This window comes from Pristis pectinata, chromosome 32, assembly GCF_009764475.1.
Source record: "Pristis pectinata isolate sPriPec2 chromosome 32, sPriPec2.1.pri, whole genome shotgun sequence".
In the NCBI taxonomy this organism is placed as follows: domain Eukaryota; kingdom Metazoa; phylum Chordata; class Chondrichthyes; order Rhinopristiformes; family Pristidae; genus Pristis; species Pristis pectinata.
In genome coordinates this window covers 19,646,969-19,667,570 of record NC_067436.1, presented here as the reverse complement: position 1 = coordinate 19,667,570, position 20,602 = coordinate 19,646,969, and the positions used below count along the sequence as shown (strand labels likewise).

General features: G+C 41.0%; 1 protein-coding gene across 11 annotated transcripts in view; it reads right to left on the bottom strand.

Moving 5' to 3' along the window:
• Window positions 1-20,602, bottom strand: part of myo9aa (myosin IXAa) — a 250,140-nt gene that overhangs the window by 19,007 nt on the left and 210,531 nt on the right. For all 11 annotated transcript variants that reach the window (XM_052042434.1, XM_052042436.1, XM_052042433.1 and 8 more), the window contains 10 exons: window positions 20,087-20,316; window positions 19,545-19,661; window positions 19,020-19,208; window positions 18,005-18,052; window positions 15,349-15,460; window positions 14,852-14,913; window positions 12,648-12,840; window positions 12,112-12,240; window positions 10,338-10,443; window positions 7,019-7,150 (listed from right to left, as the gene is read on the bottom strand). In XM_052042434.1, the coding sequence (XP_051898394.1) occupies window positions 7,019-7,150; window positions 10,338-10,443; window positions 12,112-12,240; window positions 12,648-12,840; window positions 14,852-14,913; window positions 15,349-15,460; window positions 18,005-18,052; window positions 19,020-19,208; window positions 19,545-19,661; window positions 20,087-20,316 (1,318 nt within the window). The remainder of the gene's footprint in view (window positions 1-7,018; window positions 7,151-10,337; window positions 10,444-12,111; window positions 12,241-12,647; window positions 12,841-14,851; window positions 14,914-15,348; window positions 15,461-18,004; window positions 18,053-19,019; window positions 19,209-19,544; window positions 19,662-20,086; window positions 20,317-20,602) is intronic.

Here is a 20,602-nt window from a genome sequence, read left to right as displayed (position 1 = left end):
GGAAGGTGATAAATGTAACCCCAATATTTAACAAAAATGGGGGAGAGAGAAAACTTGGAACTGCAGGCTGGATACCACCAGTAGGAAAAATGCCCAGGACCGCAAGAAACTGCACAGAGTTGTGGACACAGCCCAGCACATTATGGACATCAGCCTCCCCTCCTTGGACTCTGTCTTTACCTCTCGCTGTCTTGGTGAAGCAGCCAGCATAATCAAAGACCCCACCCACCCGGGACATTCTCTCTTCTCTCCTCTTCCATCGGGAAGAAGATACAGGAGCCTGAAGGCACGTACCACCAGACTTAAGGACAGTTTCTACCCCACTGTGATAAGACTATTGAACAGTTCCCTTACACAATGAGATGGATTCTGACCTCACGATCTACCTTGTTGTGACCTCGCACCTTGTTGCACTGCACTTTCTCTGTAGCTGTGACACGTTACTCTGCACTGTTATTGTTTTTACCTGCCCTCTGTACTGACTCAATGTAACCGCACTGTGAAATGAATTGACCTGTACGATCGGTTTGTAAGACAAGCTTTTCACTGTACGTCGGTACAAGTGACAATAATAAACCAATACCAATACCAAATGCTAGAGTCTATTATAAGGGAAATGATAACAGTGCACTTTACAGACCATCACAGAATTAGACAGACTCAAACTTGGATCTGACAACAAACACGAAGAAAATATCAATGGGATGAGACGAAGTCAACAGATGTTTATGAAAGGGAACAACACACACAAAAGCCTGGAGGAACTCAGCAGAGCTGGCAGCATATATGGAGGGAAATAAACAGTCGACGTTTTTTGCCAAGACCCTACATCAGGGCTGAAAGGGAAATAGTGTTTGACAAAACTACATGGAGTGTTAAAGAGAATATATCTGGTGGAATAGATGATGGAGAATCAGTGGATTTGGACTTTCAGAATACCCTTGACAAATTCTCACACAAGGGGTCAGTGCACAGAATTAAAGCACATGGAATTGGTGGTAATATACTTGAATGGATTGAAAATTGGTTGATTGATAGGAACGAGAGTAGGAAATAATGGGTCCTTTCCAGGATGGCAGATGGTGACCCATGGAGTACCTTAGGGATTAGTGTTTGGGTCCCAGCTATTCACAATATATACCAATGATTTCAAGAGGAGCAGACAATATAGGAACGTATTTAACTGGGGGAGGGGGAACTATGATGCCATTGGGCAGAAACTTGGGAGCCTAAATTGGGAACAGATGTTTTTGGGGAAGTGCATGGCGGAAATGTGGAGGTTGTTTAAGAAGTACTTGCAAGAGGCACTGGATAGGTTTATCCCATTGAGGCACAGTAAGGATGGCAGAGTGAAGGAACCATGGTTGACACGGGATATAGAACATCTTATCAAGAGGAAGAAAGAAGCTTACCTGAGGTTTAGAAAGCATGGATCAGACAGGGCTCTGGAGAGTTACAAGATAGCCAGGAGGGAGCTTAAGAATGGACTTAGGAGAGCTAGAAGGGGGCATGAGAAGTCCTTGGTGAGTGGGATCAAGGAAAACCCCAAGCTGTTCTACTTGTATGTGAAGAATAAGAGGACAACTAGAATGAGGCTAGGACCGATCAGGAATAAAAGAGGAAACATGTGCCTGGAGTTGGAAGAGGTAGGGTAGGTCCTTAATGAACACTTTGCTTCAGTATTCACCAGAGAGAGAGACCTTGATGTTTGTGCGGATGGTGTACGACAGGCTGATACACTAGGGCATGTCGACGTGAAGAAAGAGCATGTGCTGGAACTTTTGAAAAACATTAGGATAGATAAGTCACCGGGACTGGACAGGATATATCCAAGGTTATTAAAGGAAGCAGGGAAGAGATTGCTGCGTCTTTGGTGATGATCTTTGTGTCCTCACTGGCCACAGGAATTGTGCCAGATGATTGGACGGTGGCAAATGTTGTTCGTTTGTTTAAGAAAGGGAGTAGGGATAACCCTGGGGATTACAGACCAGTGAGTCTTACTTCAGTGGTGGGCAAATTACTGGAGAAGATTCTTAGAGACAGGATTTATGGGCATTTGGAAAAGCATAGGCTGATTAGGGACAGTCAGCATGGCTTTGTGAGGGGCAGGTCATGCCTCACGAGCCTGATTGAATTCTTTGAGGATGTGACATAGCACATTGATAAAGGTAGAGCAGTGGATGTGGTACATGGATTTTAGTAAGGTGTTTGATAAGGTTCCTCATGGAAGGCTTATTCAGAAAGTCAGGAGGCATGGGATCCCGGGAAACTTGGCTGTGTGGATTCAGAATTGGCTTGTCCATAGAAGACAAGAGGGTGGTGGTAGATGGAGTGTATTCTGCCTGGAGGTCAATAACCAGTGGTGTTCCACAAGGATCTGTTCTGGGACCCCTGCTCTTTGTGATTTTTATAAATGACTTGGATGAGGATGTGGAAGGTTGGGTTAGTAAGTTTGATGATGAAACAAAGGTTGGTGGTGTAGTGGATAGTGTAGAAGGTTGCTATAGATTACAACAGGATATTGATAGAATGCAGAGCTGGGCTGAGAAGTGGCAGATGGAGTTCAACCCAGATAAGTGTGAAGTGATATACTTCGGGAGATTGAATTCGAAGGCAGAATACAAGGTTAATGGCAGGGCTCTTAGCAGTGTGGTGGAACAGAGGGATCTTGGGGTCCGGGTCCATAGATCCCTCAAGGTTGCCGCGCAAGTCAATAGGGTTGTTAAGAAGGCGTATGGAGTGTTGGCCTTCATTAGTTGGGGTATTGAGTTCAAGAGCCGCGAGGTGACATTGTAGCTCTATAGAACTCTGGTAAGAACATACGATAAGAGGCATAGATCAAGTGGACAGTCAGAGACTCTTTCCCAGTGCGACAATGGCTAACACGAGGGGACATAATTTTAAGGTGATTATAGAGGAAGATACAAAGGGGATGTCAGGGGCAAGTCTTTTTTTACACAGAGAGTAGTGGGTGCGTGGAATGCACTGCCTGCAAAGGTTGTGGGGGCAGATATATTAGGGAGATTTAAGAGACTCTTAGATAGACACATGAATAATAGAGAAATGGGGAGCTATGTGGGAGGGAAGGGTTAGATAGATCTTAGAGCAGGATAAAATGTCAGCACAACATTGTGGGCCAAAGGGCCTGTACTGTGCTGTTGTCTTCTATGTTCTATGAATGAGGGAACCAACTAAAATATTTCTAAGTTTGCTAATGACATAAATTTGGGTGGATTTAGGCAGGAATTGTGAGTGAGAAGATGCAAAGAGGCCTCAATGCGATTTAGGCAAGTTAAATGAATGGGCGCATACATGGTAGATGCAGCATGTCATAGATAAATATGAATTCATCATTTGGTAGAAAAAAACAGAAAGGCAGATTATTTAAATGGTGTTACAATGGGAAATGCTGATCTACATGCAGGTACAGTAAGCAGTTAAGGAGGCAAAAGGTGAGAGAGGGCAAGTTTAAAAGAAATTTACAGGCCAAGTTTTTGTTTTACACAGAGTGTGCCTAGAATGCACTGCCAAGGGAAATGGTGGATATTATAGCAATGCTTAAGAGGCATTTAGACAGACACATGAACAGGCAGGGACTGGAGAAATACACACCACACGTGTGCAGATAGGATCATTTCGATTGGCATCATAGTCAGCGCAGACACCATGGCTAAAGGCTTGTTCCTGTGCTGTACTGTTCTATGCTACCATGACATTCATCGGAACAAGTTTTGAGTATAGGAACATGAATAATTTTCTAAAATCCTGCAGAACCATGGCGAGACCACACCTGGAGTATTAAGTGCAGCTTTATTCTCCTTAAGGATATACATTAAAAATGCAGTGCCATAGAAGTGACTAGAGTGATACCTAGGAGTGCAGGACTGACTATGAGGAGAGATTGAATCGACAAGGTCTGTATTCATGAGCGTTTGGAAGAATGAGAGGAAATCTCATTGAAATGTACAGAAGTGTGACAGGGCTTAACAGGTTAGATACAGGGAGGATTTTCCCTTTGCCAGAGGGTCTGTGATATCTGGACCTCAACACATACATGGAGCAAAGATGATATGAGGTATGACATTTCAGGATGAGAGGAGAAGATATTCCTTCACTCAAAAGGTGGTGCAACTGTGGAATTTTCTACCACAGAGGACTGTGGAGGTCAATTCAATGAATATATTTAAGGAAGAAATAGATTTCTAGAGACTAAAGGTATCAAGGAGTATGAGGAGAGAGTAGGAATATGATACTGAGATAGTAGTCAAGATCACACTGAATGGTGGAACAGGCATGAGGGGATGATTGGCCTACTCATAGAACAGTACAGCAAAGGAACAGGCCCTTCGGCCCACAATGTTGCGCTGAACCAATTACATCAGTAATAAATTGCCCAACTAAACTAATCCCTTCTGCCCACACAATATCCATATCCTACCAGTTCCCTCACATTCATGTGCCTATCTAAGAGCTTCTTGCTTGCCCCTATTGGATTTGCCTCCACCATCACCCCAGGCAGCGCATTCCAGGCACACACCACTCTCTGTGTAAAAAAAGTTACCCCGCACATCTCCTTTGAACTTCCCCCCTCTCACCTTAAATGCATGCCCTCTGGTATGAGAAATTTCAATCATGGGGAAAAGATACTGGCTGTCTACTCTATCTATGCTTCTCATAATCTTATAAACCTCTATCAGATCTCCCCTCAGCCTCCGACACTCCAGAGAAAACAACGCAAGTTTGTCCAACCTATCCTCATAGCACATGCCCTCTAATCCAGGCAGTATCTTGGTAAACTTCTTCTGCACCCTCTCCAAAGCCTCGACATCCTTCCTATAATGGGGTGACCAGAAGTGAATCCAATACTCCAGATGCAGCCTAACTAAACTTTTATAAAGCTGCAGCATGACTTCCTGACTCTTGAGCTCGATGCCTCAACTAATGAAGGCAAGCATGCAATATGTCTTCTTTACCACCCCATAAACCTGCGTAGCCACTTTCAGGGAGCTGTGAACTTGGACCCCAAGATCCCTCTGCTCATCAACACTGTTAAGGGTCTTGCCATTAACAGTGTACTGTCTCTTTACATTTGATCTCCCAAGGTGCAAGTCTTCACATTTGGACGGGTTGAACTCCATCTGCCATTTCTCCGCCTATATCTGCAATTAATCTAAATACTGCTGTATCCCTTGCCAGTCTTCTATACTATCCACAACACTACCAATCTTCGTATCATCTGTAGATTTACTAACCCACCCATGTACATTTTCATCCAGGTCATTTATATACATCACAAACAGCAGAGGTCCCAGTACGGATCCCTGAGGAATGCCACTAGTCACAGACCTCCAGCTAGAATAAGTCCCATCAAACACTACCCTCTGTCTTCCAACAGACAAGTCAGTTCTGAATCCAAATGGTCAATTCACCTTGGATCCCATGCTTCTTAATCTTCTGGATGAGCCTCCCATGAGGGACCTTGTCAATATGCCTTACTAAAATCCATGTAGACAACATCCATAGCTCTACCTTCATCAATCACCCTCGTCACCTCGTCAAAAAACTCAATCAAGTTAGTAAAGCACGACTTGCCCTGCAGAAAGCTATGCTGACTGTCCCTAATTAGGCTATGGTTTTCCAAATGCTCATAAATTCCATCCTTAAGTATCCTCTCCAGTAACTTCCCTACCACTGACATGAGACTCACCGATCTATAGTTACCAGGATTATCCCCGTTTCCCTTCTTGAATAATGGAACAAAATTAGCTACTCGCCAGTCCTCTGGGACTTCACCTATGGCTAGAGAGGACACGAAGATCTTGGTCAAGGCCCCAGCAATCTCACCTCAGTAACATGTGGTATATCCCATCAAGCTCTGGGGACATCCACCTTCATGCTCTTAAAGAGACCTCACACTTCCTCCTCCTTTATCTCGAAATGCCCTAGCATATTAGCATGCTCTGCACTGATCTCCCTATCCTCCACGTCTTCTCTTTGGTAAATACTGATGCAAAGTACTCATTAAGGACCTCACCTACCTCCTCCACTTCCAAGCACATGTTCCCTCCTTTAACCTTGAGTGTTCCTACCCTCTTCCTAGTTATCCTCTTGCTCTCGATGTATGTATAGAATGCTTTGGGATTCTCTTTAATCCTACTTGCCAAGGACTTTTCATGGCCCCTCCTGGCTTTCCTAATTCCCTTCTTGAGTTCCTTTCTGACTTCTTTATAATCTTCAAGTGCTCTGTTTAATCCTAGCTTCCTAAGCTTTACATATTTTTTCTCTTTCTTCTTGACTAAATTCACCATCTCTCTCAACATCCAAGGTTCTCTTACCCTGCCATTCTGATCCTTCCTTCTTACTGGAACATCCCCGTCCTGTACTCTGTGCAGTTGGTCTTTAAACACCCTCCACATATCAGCTGTGGACTTGCCCATAAACAGCTGTTCCCAATTAATTCTCCCTAGTTTCTGCCTGATGCTCCTGTAATTTGCCCTGCTCTAATTTAATACTCTCCTGCGAGGTCCACGCTTATCCTTATCTATACTATCTTAAAACTTAAGGAGTTGTGGTCACTGTTCCCCAACTGTTCTCCCACTGAAAGGACAGTCACCTGGCCAGGCTCATTACCCAACACCAAGTCCAGTACGGCCCCTCCTGAGAGGATCCCAATTTAAATTAGGGACTATATCATATTACTATATTACTCTATTACTATATTATATTACTATATTACTATACTATATTACAGTTATATTACTCCTACATCTATCTTCTATATTTCTATGGTTCAGACTAAGCTCAGCTTTGCTTTCTTCAATTCTATTATGGTCAAGGTTATTTTATTACTTTATTATTCCAGAGTCATGTACCAGTGTCTCAAAATAAATATGAAACCTGCTAACTCAAATCAAACACTGAGCGGATATGAATTTGTTCCTATCTTAGTTTGAGAAGTACAGTTTATTATTAATCTTTTTATACCAAGGTTTACATTAAGAAATGGAAGCATCCTTACGCAGTTGTTTTTGAAATATCTTGAACACTCTGTAATGGGTCTGTGGTATCTGGACATCGAAGAATACATGGAGCAAAGACGATGGCCAATGCATTTGAGGACATCCGGTTGGTATCTTCTTGCAGGGCAATTCTAGAGAGGAGCACAAGAACATGGGGTGTGGAAAAGAAAGGAATGACAATTATGAAAATTCTTCATCCCTCTGTCATGTATTACCAGAACAAGCAGATACACTGAAGAATAAATTTCTGTGCAAAATTTTCATTTTGCACTTGAGAGTTGTGAACAGAAATCTAGAATATATTTCACCATCTGCACCTGTTCCCAATACTGTGCAGAATTCCAGAAGGTGCCAGATTTGAGCTGAGCAGAAGACAGCAGGGGATAAAAAATTGCCAGGTCTGTAAATAGCAACTAAGCCACCATACTTTCAAAACACTGCTTTCATGCAACTGCAGCAGTCCCATGAGAGATCTTACACATCACCAATGCCTGAATAAGCTGCAAAAGATTTGATAAACAGTTGGAAGGTTTTCTGAAAGGTACGTACTTAATGTCAGCCACAACCTCATGGGACTGCCTATGAGACAAATATCAACTGACCAAGTTATACAAAGCATTTTTGCATAAAAGTAAATTTTTGTTCAGCAGTCGATAGTACTTTCTGTTTGCCCTCACCCATATAAAACGTCCTGGGATTTTTAATTACTGGTGCACTGGCACCACTCATTGCTACATTAAAGAGTTGTTCACAAGCATTCAGGATCACTAAGTGTGGACTTCACCTCCTGATGTCAGCTGCTAACATGCATCACTTCTAGAGGACTCTTGGCTTTGATAGACAACAAAACCAATCCCCAGTTAAGTTTTTGGATGCTGCTCAAAGTTCCTGACAGTCAAAATATAAAAATAATTTTTTAAAGAATATTTTAAAAATAAGTTCATGTCATAACATATCTTATAATTAAAATATTAAAACAGAAAAAATACAATTGGTAACTTACCTTTCTGCATTACTAATTAAAAGTAGGAGTTGGCCATTCAATCTCTCATGCCTGCCCTGCCATTCGAGGCCATGGCTGATCTTTTATCTCAATGCTAGACTCTTGCACTAACCCCCATATCCCCTAATATCTAATAATATATTAACCTCCATTTCTATACAAAGACCAAATCCCCAAAGACCTTTAAGGCAGAGAAGTTCAAAGATTCATTAGGCTTGGGGTGAAAAAAACTCTTCTCATCCCACCCCCAAGGGCTATTGCCTTATTTTGAGATTTTGACCTCTTGTTCCAGACACCCTTTCAAGGGGAGACATCACCCCTGCATCTTTCCTGTCAAGTTCCAGAGTATTTGGAATGTTTCAATGTGATCAATGTTCATTACTCTAACCCTGTAACATAGGCCCAGTCTGCTTAATCTCTCTTCATAGGACAACCCCCCTATCTCAGGAATTAACCTGGTGAACCTTCATTTCACTCACTCTGTCACGTGAAGGAGGTGAGACCTGTACACAATATTCAAGGTGCAATCGCAGTGAAGTTCCATAATTGTTTCTAAGAGTCAACTTTCAGTGAACAAAAAATGGATTGTGAAATCTTGTACAAATATGTATAAAGTAAATGACGAGCCAAGTCAAGTGTAGGCCCTGTTCAGTCAGAATGAGAGAACTCATCATGGAGAACAGGGAACTGGCACAAAAACTAAACAAGCATTCTGTCTTCACAGAAGAGGACACAAGTAATTTCCCAGAAACGTGAGGAAACCAAGCATTTCATGGAGATGAGGAGCTGAAGGAAATTAGTGTAGTAAGAAATAACATGGGTGTAGTTAATGGCACAAAGTTAATAAATCCCCAGGCCCTGATAATGTACCTCCCAGAATATTCAAGGTGATAGTATTCATTGTCCAGAATTTTATAGATTATGGAATAGTCCCTGCAGATTGCAGGTTGGCAAATGCAAGCTCATTATTTAAAACAGGAAGGAAATTGAATGTATCTTGGGTGTTTTTGAACTCCTGTCACTGAAAGCAAAGTACAGCAAGTACTTAAGACAACAAATGGTGTGTTGGCCTTCAAAAGCAAGAGGATTTGAATACAGGAGCAAAGATGTCTTGCTAGAGTTATATATGGCCTTGGTAGGACAGGCTTTGAGTATTATGTGCCACTTTGGTCTCTTTATTGAAGCAAGGATATTCTTGTCATCGAAGAGTGCAGGGAAGGTTCACCAGACTGATTCCTGGGATGACGAGACTATCGTGTTGGGAAAGATTAGGTCGACTAGGTTTATATTCACTAGAGTTTAGAAGAATGAGGAAGGATCTCATTGTAACTTACAAAATTCTGACAGAGCAAGGCAGACAGGATGTGGGGGAGGATGTTTCCCTTGGCTGGGAATCTGGAATGAGGGATCAGAGTTTTATGTTACCAGCCAAGAGATTTAGGACTGAAATGAAGAGTAATTTCTTTACTCAGAGGCTCTAGAGGCCAAGTCACTGAATATATTAAAGAGGAAGATATATAGATTTCTAGATGCAAAATGAATCATGGGGCATGAGAGCAGGAATTATGGTATTTAGATTGATGAATAGCCATGATTACATTGAAATGCAGAACAGGTTTGAAGGGCTGAATGGCCTCCTCCTGCTCTGTGCCTTTCTGCTTGTACTCAAATTTTCAAGCAGTTAAGGTTAACATACTGTTTGCTTTCCTTTTTTGCTTGGCGTACCTGCACGTTAACTTTCAGTGACTTGCATCGAGCATCTAAGGGGCCTTTGGATCCTGCATCAGGTCGAACTTGGCATAGGTTCTATGGGCAAAAGTCCCAACGTCAATGCTGGGAAATCCAGTAAATCATACTCTGCCATTGGACTTTGTGGAGTCCAGCCAGGAAATCAGCAGCAAAGCTTGGCCAGTACTTGTGCCCGAATCCTGAAACTTGCTGGCAATTAGTCTCAAAAGTTTGGCAAAGAGTGCCTGGAATTTCATGGCACACTTCAGCCCATTTACCAAAAACCTGCGATGACAGTCCATTAGAAACTCATTTACACGTGAAAAGTAACATCTTGGTTAACTCTTAGCTGCCCTCTGCAATGGCCCAGCACCCATTCAGTTGCAACAAGCCACTAAAATGCCACAAATGGAACCATTCAATATAATCATGGATGATCTGGCCCAAGCCTCATCTCCTCTTCTGTGCCAGTTCCCTATAATTCTCAATTCCCTGATCTTTCAAAAAGTGAGCTACTTCATATTATCCTTGACTGTATAATTAAAATATCCAAATCCTGATGTGACTTTTGTGATGTGAATATTTACCTTACAAGATGAAAGATGAGTCGTTCTAATGTGTTGACATGAGTTCGTGACAACTGATCAATTATAGAATACACACCTCGAATCATTTCCTTTCGGTCCTGCAGACCTGTGAACAATAAAAACAACTTTTAACTCTGCAAAAGCCACATCTTAATCACATGTAAGCAAACCACATCAAGACTGGAGAGCTGCAATTGTGATAAATTCCATTAATATATTCCAAAATGTTTCACCAAACAGAGCAAGAAGACTGCAGGTTCTATTCCTGCTGAGTGGTGAACTGGTTAATTAAATGCAGCAGCGCAAATGTTACAACTTGCTTCAGTTTACCCTGAGATAAGAACTGGAAAATTAGCCCAAGTTCCATTGCTAAACTAGTAACTTGCAATTCCAAATAAAAAAATGGAATATGTGGGTCTTAGGTGAGGAGAGGAGAGAGGAGGGAATGGCATTTCCTGTATCTGCGAAAAGTAAGAGTTGCCCCGCAATCATTCAGTTTGAATCATCTTCTGATACTCATGTGAGGATGGTGCAGAAGTCCCGTCAGGAATGATGGAGATACAAAGGGGAAGAGGGGGAAAAATAAATCAGTTGGCCCACAGCAGATCAACATGTAGACTATACTGCAAGTCAGAAACACTGCTCTGTTTTCTACAATTACCTCAAACCAATTATCATGATTGCAACATGCACTTTCTTGCCAAACTGGGCACCAAAAAGCTGATCTCATCTGTCACCTCATGATGGCTCAGAGAATCTCTGAAATTATTCCAACTCAATGACTTACTTTGAAATCTAGTCACTGCTATTAGTTAAGTATGGCATTTGTTTTGCACAAAGCAAGATTTTCTTTAACAGCAAGGAGTGACGCTCAATTAATCTCTCAGAGGCATTAATTGAAGGAGAAATCTTATCCAGGATAATGGGAGAGGTTCCTGCTTTTTTTTGGAAGCCATCTATTCTCACTATGATTTCTCCAATATTAACTTAGTTCCTCAGCCCAATCACAAAAGAAGAAAATCAATCAGTATTCTGGCCCCAAGCCTATCCTGCATCTTCACTAGTCATCCTTCCACTCCAAAGCACACCATCTTCAAAACCCTTTTCCAAAATCTCACTCAAACTGAGCAAAACAATCTTCCACTTGTTCTACTCTCCATACACTCAATCTCCTCTATTGTACTTATCACTGATAGTTATTATATTGTCATTAAATCTTTGTTCATGTACCTTCAACAATCTATAATTGTTATCTTAAAGTCAGCAACTTAAAAGCTCCCTGAGTTTCTGGCTCCTCTCTCCCCTATTCCTTCTCTTCTGCTCAGATTTCTTCCTCATCCCCAGCCCAAATAGCAAATTGTGAAAAATTGCATTGTCAGTCAAAGGGGCAATAATATCTAAGTTGATATTGTGGTATAACATGGTACTGTCATATCCTGAAACACCAGATGGAACCTTAGCTTAACATTTTATCCAACAATACAGCACTCCTTCAGCAAGGCACTGGACTTCACATCTTTAGAAGTTGGCTTCGTCCCATAATATTTGATTTTAACAAAGTGCCACTAACTGAGCCAAAATGATACATCACACTAACCCAGTAAGAAATTTATTTTACTGATACAGAGAATCGAACAGTGCAGTATTACTCTGCTGGAAAAGACCAGCTGACAAACTCTCTCCTCCTAAATGTAATTCTTATTTTGTACTTTGTCAAAATGATTCAATCCATTTCTGTGACCAACAGAGAACTGGGATTAAAACTTGTGCTTACCCATTGCACGCAGAACCTCATCATAGAGTTCAAAGGTCATCAGAGGATTAGGGAGATCTCGCAACCACTGCTTGAAAACACTGGCAATAACATGAATGTTATACTCATCCAAATTCATGCTGTTAATATCTGCAGGAAGAAATTCCAGTCAATTCCACAACAGCTGCCATGTAACTTCCTCTCAACCTTGTACAAATAGAAATGTGAAGTTTGTGGGTGGCCCTCATAGAGCCAGTATTTATTACATATCCCCACTGCCATTCTGATAGGAGTGATGAGCTTTCTTCAAGAACCTGTGGTCCACATGGTGAAGGTGCTCCCAAAGTGTAGTCAACTGTTTCTATAATTTTGATCTAGCAATCAAATACTGAACTGTACCCTGCCATTATTATAATGTGTTATAATCCTTGATAACAAACAAATCCCTGGTATAGAAAATGTCTCTGTCTTGCTTTCACTTTTAAATTCACAGATACCTTCCTACAGAAGGATAGGAGTCTGTCAATGCATCCATTCAATTGGTTAATGTCCCTTACCGGTATCCAGGCCTTGTTTCAACTCCTTGATTTTGTTGGTCGATCCTGACTTCCTGTAGATTCCCTCTGTGTACAGGCCATGCATTTCAATGTAATTGATTAGCTTCTCCACCACAAGCGGTACTGTTCTCTCGTCATTGGTTAGACGAGAGACTTCCACTCCAAACTGCCGAGATGATAGCTCAGGTTCATACTGTGTTAATGAAAAGACAAGGGTCAGGCTGTGTGGCAGCCAAATGTGTTGAGTTCCAATAGCTCAAATGAATCAAATATGCACTGTCCAGTATGAAACAAGTGATTAATAAAGGGAAGACCCAAACTTTCATCTGCAATGTTTAGTTAGCTAGTAGCAGAACTATAACTAGCCTCAGCAATCGTGGATGGAAGTAAAATAATGAACCAGCCACAGGTCCTCAGAATTATGCAGTGCACATATCTGACAACGTACATAGCTGTGTTTACATTCGTGTTAAACCAACATAACATGAATGACTGCCAGTGCTCACCATCCAAAGAACAGCAAGACTAATACACCAATGTACAGTTAGCCTCCCAGAATCAGTAATTCTGGGCAGGAATGGAGAAAATGGAAACAACAGTACAAAATGCTGGAAGCACTTAGAAGGTCAAGCAACTTGTGTGGGGCGAGAAAGAGAATCAATATATCAGGTCAAAGTTCCTTCAGCAGAATACATCAACTGACATTGCTGATGGTGGTGAATCTGATCAACAAAAGACGCCTGGACCAACAATCTAGACACCGGGTTTAAATCTCACTTCAGCATCTGTGTAATTCAGTAGAGAAAAAGGGACTCCAGCAAATAGAAACCTCTTGCATCCCAAGCCACTGGCCACACGCATACACGTAGCTTAGATTTGTATGCCAAAGACAGATCTTGAGTTTGGTTGATCAGAACTGAACTCGTCCCCCACCATTTTCCTGCTATTCACCTACACTGGAGGTAGCTTACAGTGGTCAGTTAACCTAATATATCTTCGAGATGTAGGAAGAAACAAGAGCACCCGGAGGAGGCTCATGCAGTCAGAGAGAGAACACTCAAACTCCAAACAGACTGCACCCAAGGTCAAGATCGAACCCGAGTCACTGGGACTGTGCAGCAGTAACACTGCTGTATCATTTCATTAGCGAAGTGGTGTCAGCATCAGCACCATTAACCTGCAGTCACTCAAAAGAACCTGCTCAAGATGCCCAGTTTGGATTTTGCTTGCACCACTTGGGTCCAGACCTCATTGCAGCCTTAATCCAAACATAGATCAAAAAGACAAGCTATGTTGGTGGAGTCCTTGAGAGTTCTGACACTGATTTTCTGGTGACAACATTTCTGTTGACTCTGGTGTTCTGGGGCTAGGTTGATGCAGATTGGAGTAGGCACACGTTAATAATTATCATGCCGTAACTGAGTTTAGTAATCCATTCCTTTTTTATTGACAAAAATGAATTATTCAGGTGTTAAAACACCCATGCTGACAATGTAATTTTTAGGAACTCTTAATTTTTTTCAAAATTAATTTCACTTACAACCAAGTCTTTTCATTCATCAGCTCAGATTGGATATGAACCCAAGCCTTTTGATTCCTCTTCAGATAAAAGCCACACTTTTGTAGACTTCAATTTTTCTTCTCGTTTTGTAATATAAGGGAGCGTTGGCTAAACCAGCAGCTTCGGTTAAACAAATCTCTGCCCCCCTACACTTACTAATTACAGGTTTTTATATAACTGCATAAGCTCAGGTCTGTTTTCCAGAGTCATCTGCTCTTCCCTTAAAAACAGTTTCTGGCTTGAAGTTGACTTAAAGGGTCCAGTTGCATCACTGAATACCAGAGGGCATAGGTTTAAGGTGAGGAGCAAAAGGGTTAGAGGGATCTGAGGAATTTTTTTTCACCCCGGGGGTAGTTGCAATCTGGAATGCACTGCCTGAGAAAGTGGTGAAGGCAGGTACTCTCACAACATTTGAAAAGCATCTAGACAAGTATTTAAATTGCCAAGATATACAAGGCTACAGATAAAGTGCTGGTAAATGGCATTAGTATAGATAGGTCCTTGATAGTCTGTTTCTGTGCTGTATAACTCTATGACTATCACTAAAACCTAAACAATGATTATGATTTAGTAATGCAAACCTGACATTCACAAAGCGCACCATGAAAAGGATTCGAAACTATACCAATGCAAGACTTCCTACCTTTTTGGAGCATTTGATGTTGGTTTTCAAGCAGCACTTCCTATGGCAAGCATACCTACACACTAGAAAACAAAAGTGGGCTAACTTATTCATATGAACCTGCATAGGGATTCATAACAACAGTAAACTTTGCAAGGGTTGACACTCATTCAATAGGAGAATTCTTAAACTATAATTCTAAAACAGCAAAATGTGTTAAGAGGCTGCCAGGTTTTATCCCCCACAAATCAGGGACATTTAGTAATTAGAAAGTTACAATGTGATGGGAAAAATAGCTGGAATATTTTCACTCATGTGATCTGAAATAAGTTACCAGGCAAGAAGAGTAAGCCACTCAAGTGGACAGTACAAATAGTCTCATTGAAACAGTTATATGGATTGCGTACAACAGTTCAGGGGATACAGTAAAAGAGGAATCAATTAACAAGAATGCAACTTCTGAGACAAAAAGCCTTTCCCTTGTCTTAAATTCTTCTTCAATATCTCTGGGAACTTACATTTGCAGACACAAGCTCTTTCCATCATCCAGATGAGAGAGGAACAACATTCACAATAAGTGGGAATACTGTACTGTGTTGATTTGAAAATGTGACCATTGTACTCTTCCACCTGCAATTAAACATAGCTGGGTTGGTTAAATCATTCGATTTATCACTCAACAAAACAAATCAAAAAAATTGTGAATCCCTTCTAGGCTATTCTGTTCTGTGGCACGGGTGTTACACTGAATTCGTCAGCGAGAACAGATCTGACAGGTAAAAACTTAGCATCCATGAGGCACTGTGGAACAATAGCAACATGAGAACCAGCCAGGAGGTGCATCATTTACTTTATTAAGGCATGTAAGAATTCTGCGCGTATCAATGAGATCATCTTTCAATCTTCTAATCTGCAGAGTTTAGATGCATAATCTCTCCTGCATAATCAGTCCATCTCAGGAATCAATCTGCTGAATCATTGCTGCGTTCCTCCTATAATAAGTATGTTGTGTAAGTGTACAATATTCAGGGTGCAGTCATGCCACAGTTCAAAATAATTTCATCAGGACATCTTTAATCTTGAGTCCAAATCCTTTTGCAACAAAGGAAAGATAATTGTTGCTTTCCTGATTGCTTGTGGTAACCTCATGTGAACTTTCAGTGACTCATATTCAAGGACACCCAGGCAACTGCGAAAATGTCTCATTTTTTTTAAAAAACATTTTCTATTTTTTCCCCTGCAAAAAGTGGATAAATTCTCATTTTTCCACATAATATTCCACGCCATGTTCTTGCCCATCCACAAATCAATGGGAAACATTAACTCTGTTTCTTTCTCCAGAAATACTTATGACCTGCAGAGTACCTCTGGCACTTTTTTTTATTTCAGACTTCAAACATCTTCAGTTTTTGACTTTTCACTTATATTCCTTTTAAGTTTCTCTGCATCCTCCTCTCAACCAACACAATCACTCAGCTTCATTTCATCAGCACACCTGGACCCCACCCCCACATCATTGACATAGATTGTGCTCATTTGACTCAGTGTGGTGTGAAGGAATATTGGTCAACTGGTAAGTGGGGATAAAAGAGGAAACAAAGGAAAATGGCTAAGGCAATTGAAGGTTATTAAGCAAACACAGCAGATCCTCAAGACAGTAACCCAAGCCCAAACATTTTGTTTCATCAATGACATACTTAGGTTATGTCAGAGTGGATGTTCACACAATGTTCTGATCATTGTGAATGCAGTTGAAAAGAAATCAGTCCACGTAAACATGGCACGATAACTTTTAGGTGTGGACTGCGAGGTGGCAAGTAACACTTGTGCATTCATATGCCTGGCAATGACTGCCTCCAACAAGAAGTTGCCTGACTACATAACCTTAATGTTTAATAACATTAGCAGTGCAAAGTAACCCACCATAAACATCTTGAGGACTACCCTTGACAGAAACTCGATTGGGCCAGTCACATAAATGCAGTGGCTGCAGGAGCAGGTCACACATTGGTGTATTGCACCATGTATACTCCTGATACTCTTTCCACTACACAAAGCCACGAGTGTATGATAGAATACTCTCCACTTGCCTGTGGCATCAATCGCACTCAAGGAGTTTGACATCATCTTGGGAAAATCAGCAATCTGTTTGGTAGCCTATCCACCACCCTAAACATTTTTTTCCATCCACAAAGTGTCAAAGAGAGCAGCTGATCCAAGGAGTTCAATACATTCACATCAAGTGAAAGTACAATATCAGATTCAGGAATACAGGGAATATTTTGGAGAAAATTTTTGCATGTGAATGGTGCATTACTAATCTGACAGTCTTCCTCAGTAACAAATTATTTCAAAATTATATCGGAAAAAAGAGGAGGGGATTTAACACTGAACACATTAAGACCTTGTGAAAGAACATAAATTCCATGGAGCAGCTCCATAGACTGTGCCAAGGTTAAGTCTTGTATACTAACTACCAGTGACCATTTTACAGGCAGTATGAGCTCAGTATGAACTGCTGAACTTCCTACCCAGCAGAATGAGTCAACATTTCCCGAGATAGCAACAAAATAAGGTTCACAGATGGTGAAATGTAGGTGACAAGCTGCAAGACATGAAGAAATGGGTAGAAAATAGGACCATGAGACAAGAAAATCAACCATCAGCCTTGGTATTTTCTGTCTCATTCCTGTGCAGAATTAGTGTCTTATATGCACTTGAACAAGTATTACCAAAGCAATTTATGTTTTGTGACTCGTAGTCAAAAAATATATGGACACTTTAAAAATTTTTGTTAGTAAACATGTTACTACAGTGACATGAACATCCTCGGAGAGAAAATAAAATCAATGCATTTGACTAACATCGTCCTCTATCAACACTAATGATCAATTTCAGAATAGGGATGAAGAAACATGTCTCCGAAATTAGGGACACTGCAACCTGGGAAAAATGAGACGGTGAGATGGGAAAGTAGTTCCAAGGAAACATGACCAACAGATACCCTGCATCAGCACATATACAAAGAGTGTTTGTACTACTCAAATTCAGAGGGTGGGGATGAAGAGGACATGGGACAACCTGTTAACGTTGGAATTAGATGCAGTTTAAATATATCATAGGATATAAGATTTGTTCCTTAGAACCAAGCACAGAACACAACAGATAACTTACGATATCAGTTTCTTTTTTCCGTCTCTTTTTCCTTTCAGTTTTTTGTACCTGAAAAATAAATTTGAATTTTGAAATGAGTAGATATGTATGTGCATGCACGCACCAAACTCTCGACTCTAAGCACATATATCCAAAAAAAATCAAAGCCCTTACTGAATACATGCTGTGCTGTTAGAATGAACAGATCTGATAAACCTATATTCAACTTTGCACTCTTTCAAACACACAATTTACTCTCCTCTTTAAATGGTTGGGTCTTGAGGATCAACATCACTGATTCGAAAATTAAACTTGGTGTTATCTGAAAACATTACTCCTCCATTTTCTTTACTTTGTCTTTTCACGTCAAACCTGGTGGTGCTTTGTACTGTGGACCTTTGGTTCACCTTGGGTGTCCACAGAAATAAGTGTTTGTTCAGAGTAAGAACTCAATGTTTCAAGCATCTCACCTTTCAACATCTGCCAGCTCAGACAATGAGCGTTGACAGGCTTGCAACCATCGAGGGAATGCCAGATAAACTGAAACCTGCAGTCAACCAAGATCCACTGGGCAGATCACAGAGCAGAAATCAGGAAAAGGATTTCTAGTCAATTTCCCCAATACACATTCTAATACCTCCCTAGGATACTAACCTAGCATTAACATGGAATTGAACATAGGGTTTCAATGATCCCTTCATCCATTAGATTACTAGGAAGGACGTTGTTCTGGTTTCAATGTCGATTTTGAAGTATCTCCTATGCTCTGTATCCTCCACTCATGCCAGCTATTATTTACACTCACTTTTCGTTAAGATTTTCAACCTGCTTTGTTGCCCACCTTCCAGTCTTTGCTTTCCAAAGAAATCTGAAAACTAAACAGTGTTAGCCAAAAATATTACTTCTCCATTTTCCTTACTTTGTCTTTTCACGTCAAACCTGGTGGTGCTTTATATTGTGGACCTTTGGTTCACCATTCACGCCCCTGAAATAAGTGTTTGTTCAGAGTAAGAACTGAACGTTGCAAGCATCTCACCTTTCCAGTACTACTGTCCAGAATTTTGTGTTCTAACATGAACTCATCCAGGAACACCTTAAAAGTGTTGACCCATACTTTGACCGGTGACTCATTCCAATCCCGTCGCTGCTGCCTCATTGTCTTCTCCAGAATCTGCTCAAACAGTGCGTATAGATCCTTGTACCGGATACTCTTCGCATCGTCCATCTGCAGCAGAGACAATGGTACAACTGAACAAAGAGGTGGGATGTCATCACTCTGCTCCATCATGACCCTCTCACATACAATCACTTGCAGCATACACTTAACACAATCACTCCTACATAGGACAGAAGATGTTGCGCCATCCCAGAACGCAGATGAATCACCATCAGCTGATGTGTTAATTTTTTTTTCAAAATAGAAATTCACAGATGGGGTTTCAATACAGAACTGTTCATTCCAGAAAACCCAAAAGCCACAATGAAAACCACTCATTATATTTACTGCTTTACGTCTCACTCTACTGCCTGCCCAGTCAACAAGCCAAAACCCTATACTCACCGCTAAAGCTGTTGAATAGGAGTTAAAGATATTTAAGCGGAACTCCTTAAGGGATTTCTTGAAAACTACATCCACAAATGTATCTTTCTTGCTGTCATCAGTGTCCAGGTCAGTGATCTGCAAATAGAATACTTTTTAGTTTTGATATGAACACTGGTTAACATGAGAACACCCATATTTTGTCAAAAATCATGATGCATGGTTGGAAATTGTATTTTCAGCAATGGTAAATGAAAACAGTTAAATCTCTTGGTATTAAGTACAGTCATAGTATTATTGCAGTATGATGCAGTGTAAAATGTAATCCATTCTGTCTGAATAACATACTTCTTCCCCATCCTTGCACTTCTCCCAACCCAGGCTTGGTCCATTGGGAACAGTCCTGTAATTGTCCAAAACTCACCTACATATGCAAGAAAATAAAATACCTCATGGCTTTAGTCTGGCCTAGATGGGAAACTGGGTCCACCCCACTGCACCACTCACTCCCAATAGCTTATTTTACAGCTTTGAAGACTGCTGAGCAATGACTTCAGACTTACCTTCTTCTGTAGGAATTCATTCATACACTTGAAATCATTGGCACTGGTAATGATCTGTAAGGTGTCATGCTGCAACTGAATGGGCTCCAGGCCCACATTACTGATCTTCACACTTCTCCTTCTCTTTACTTTGGGTGATGGTTCTCTGTTCTCCTTAAACTCTTTCCCTCGCTCTGTTCCCAAGTCAGGACTCCTTGGAGGAGTTAGGTTCGGCGGTGAAGGAGCTTGACCTGAGTTAGAACAGTAAAAGTTCAAAAGTATCGCCAAACTAACCTCTGCATACAGGTTTAGCTACTATTTTCTTTCCATCAGTCTTTCAAGATCATGTTATTGAAAGTTACAAACCGAAAAACATGCTCAAGAACTTTACACCACAAGAATTTTGGGAAATGGTTCCTTGCTTGCTTTGATTGCACAACAAGCTCACAATTTTCATTACTGAACTTAGCAGAGGCCAAGTGCCTCCCCAGAGCAAGAAATCATAAAAGCTCCAAGCTTATTGAATAGTTCCAATTT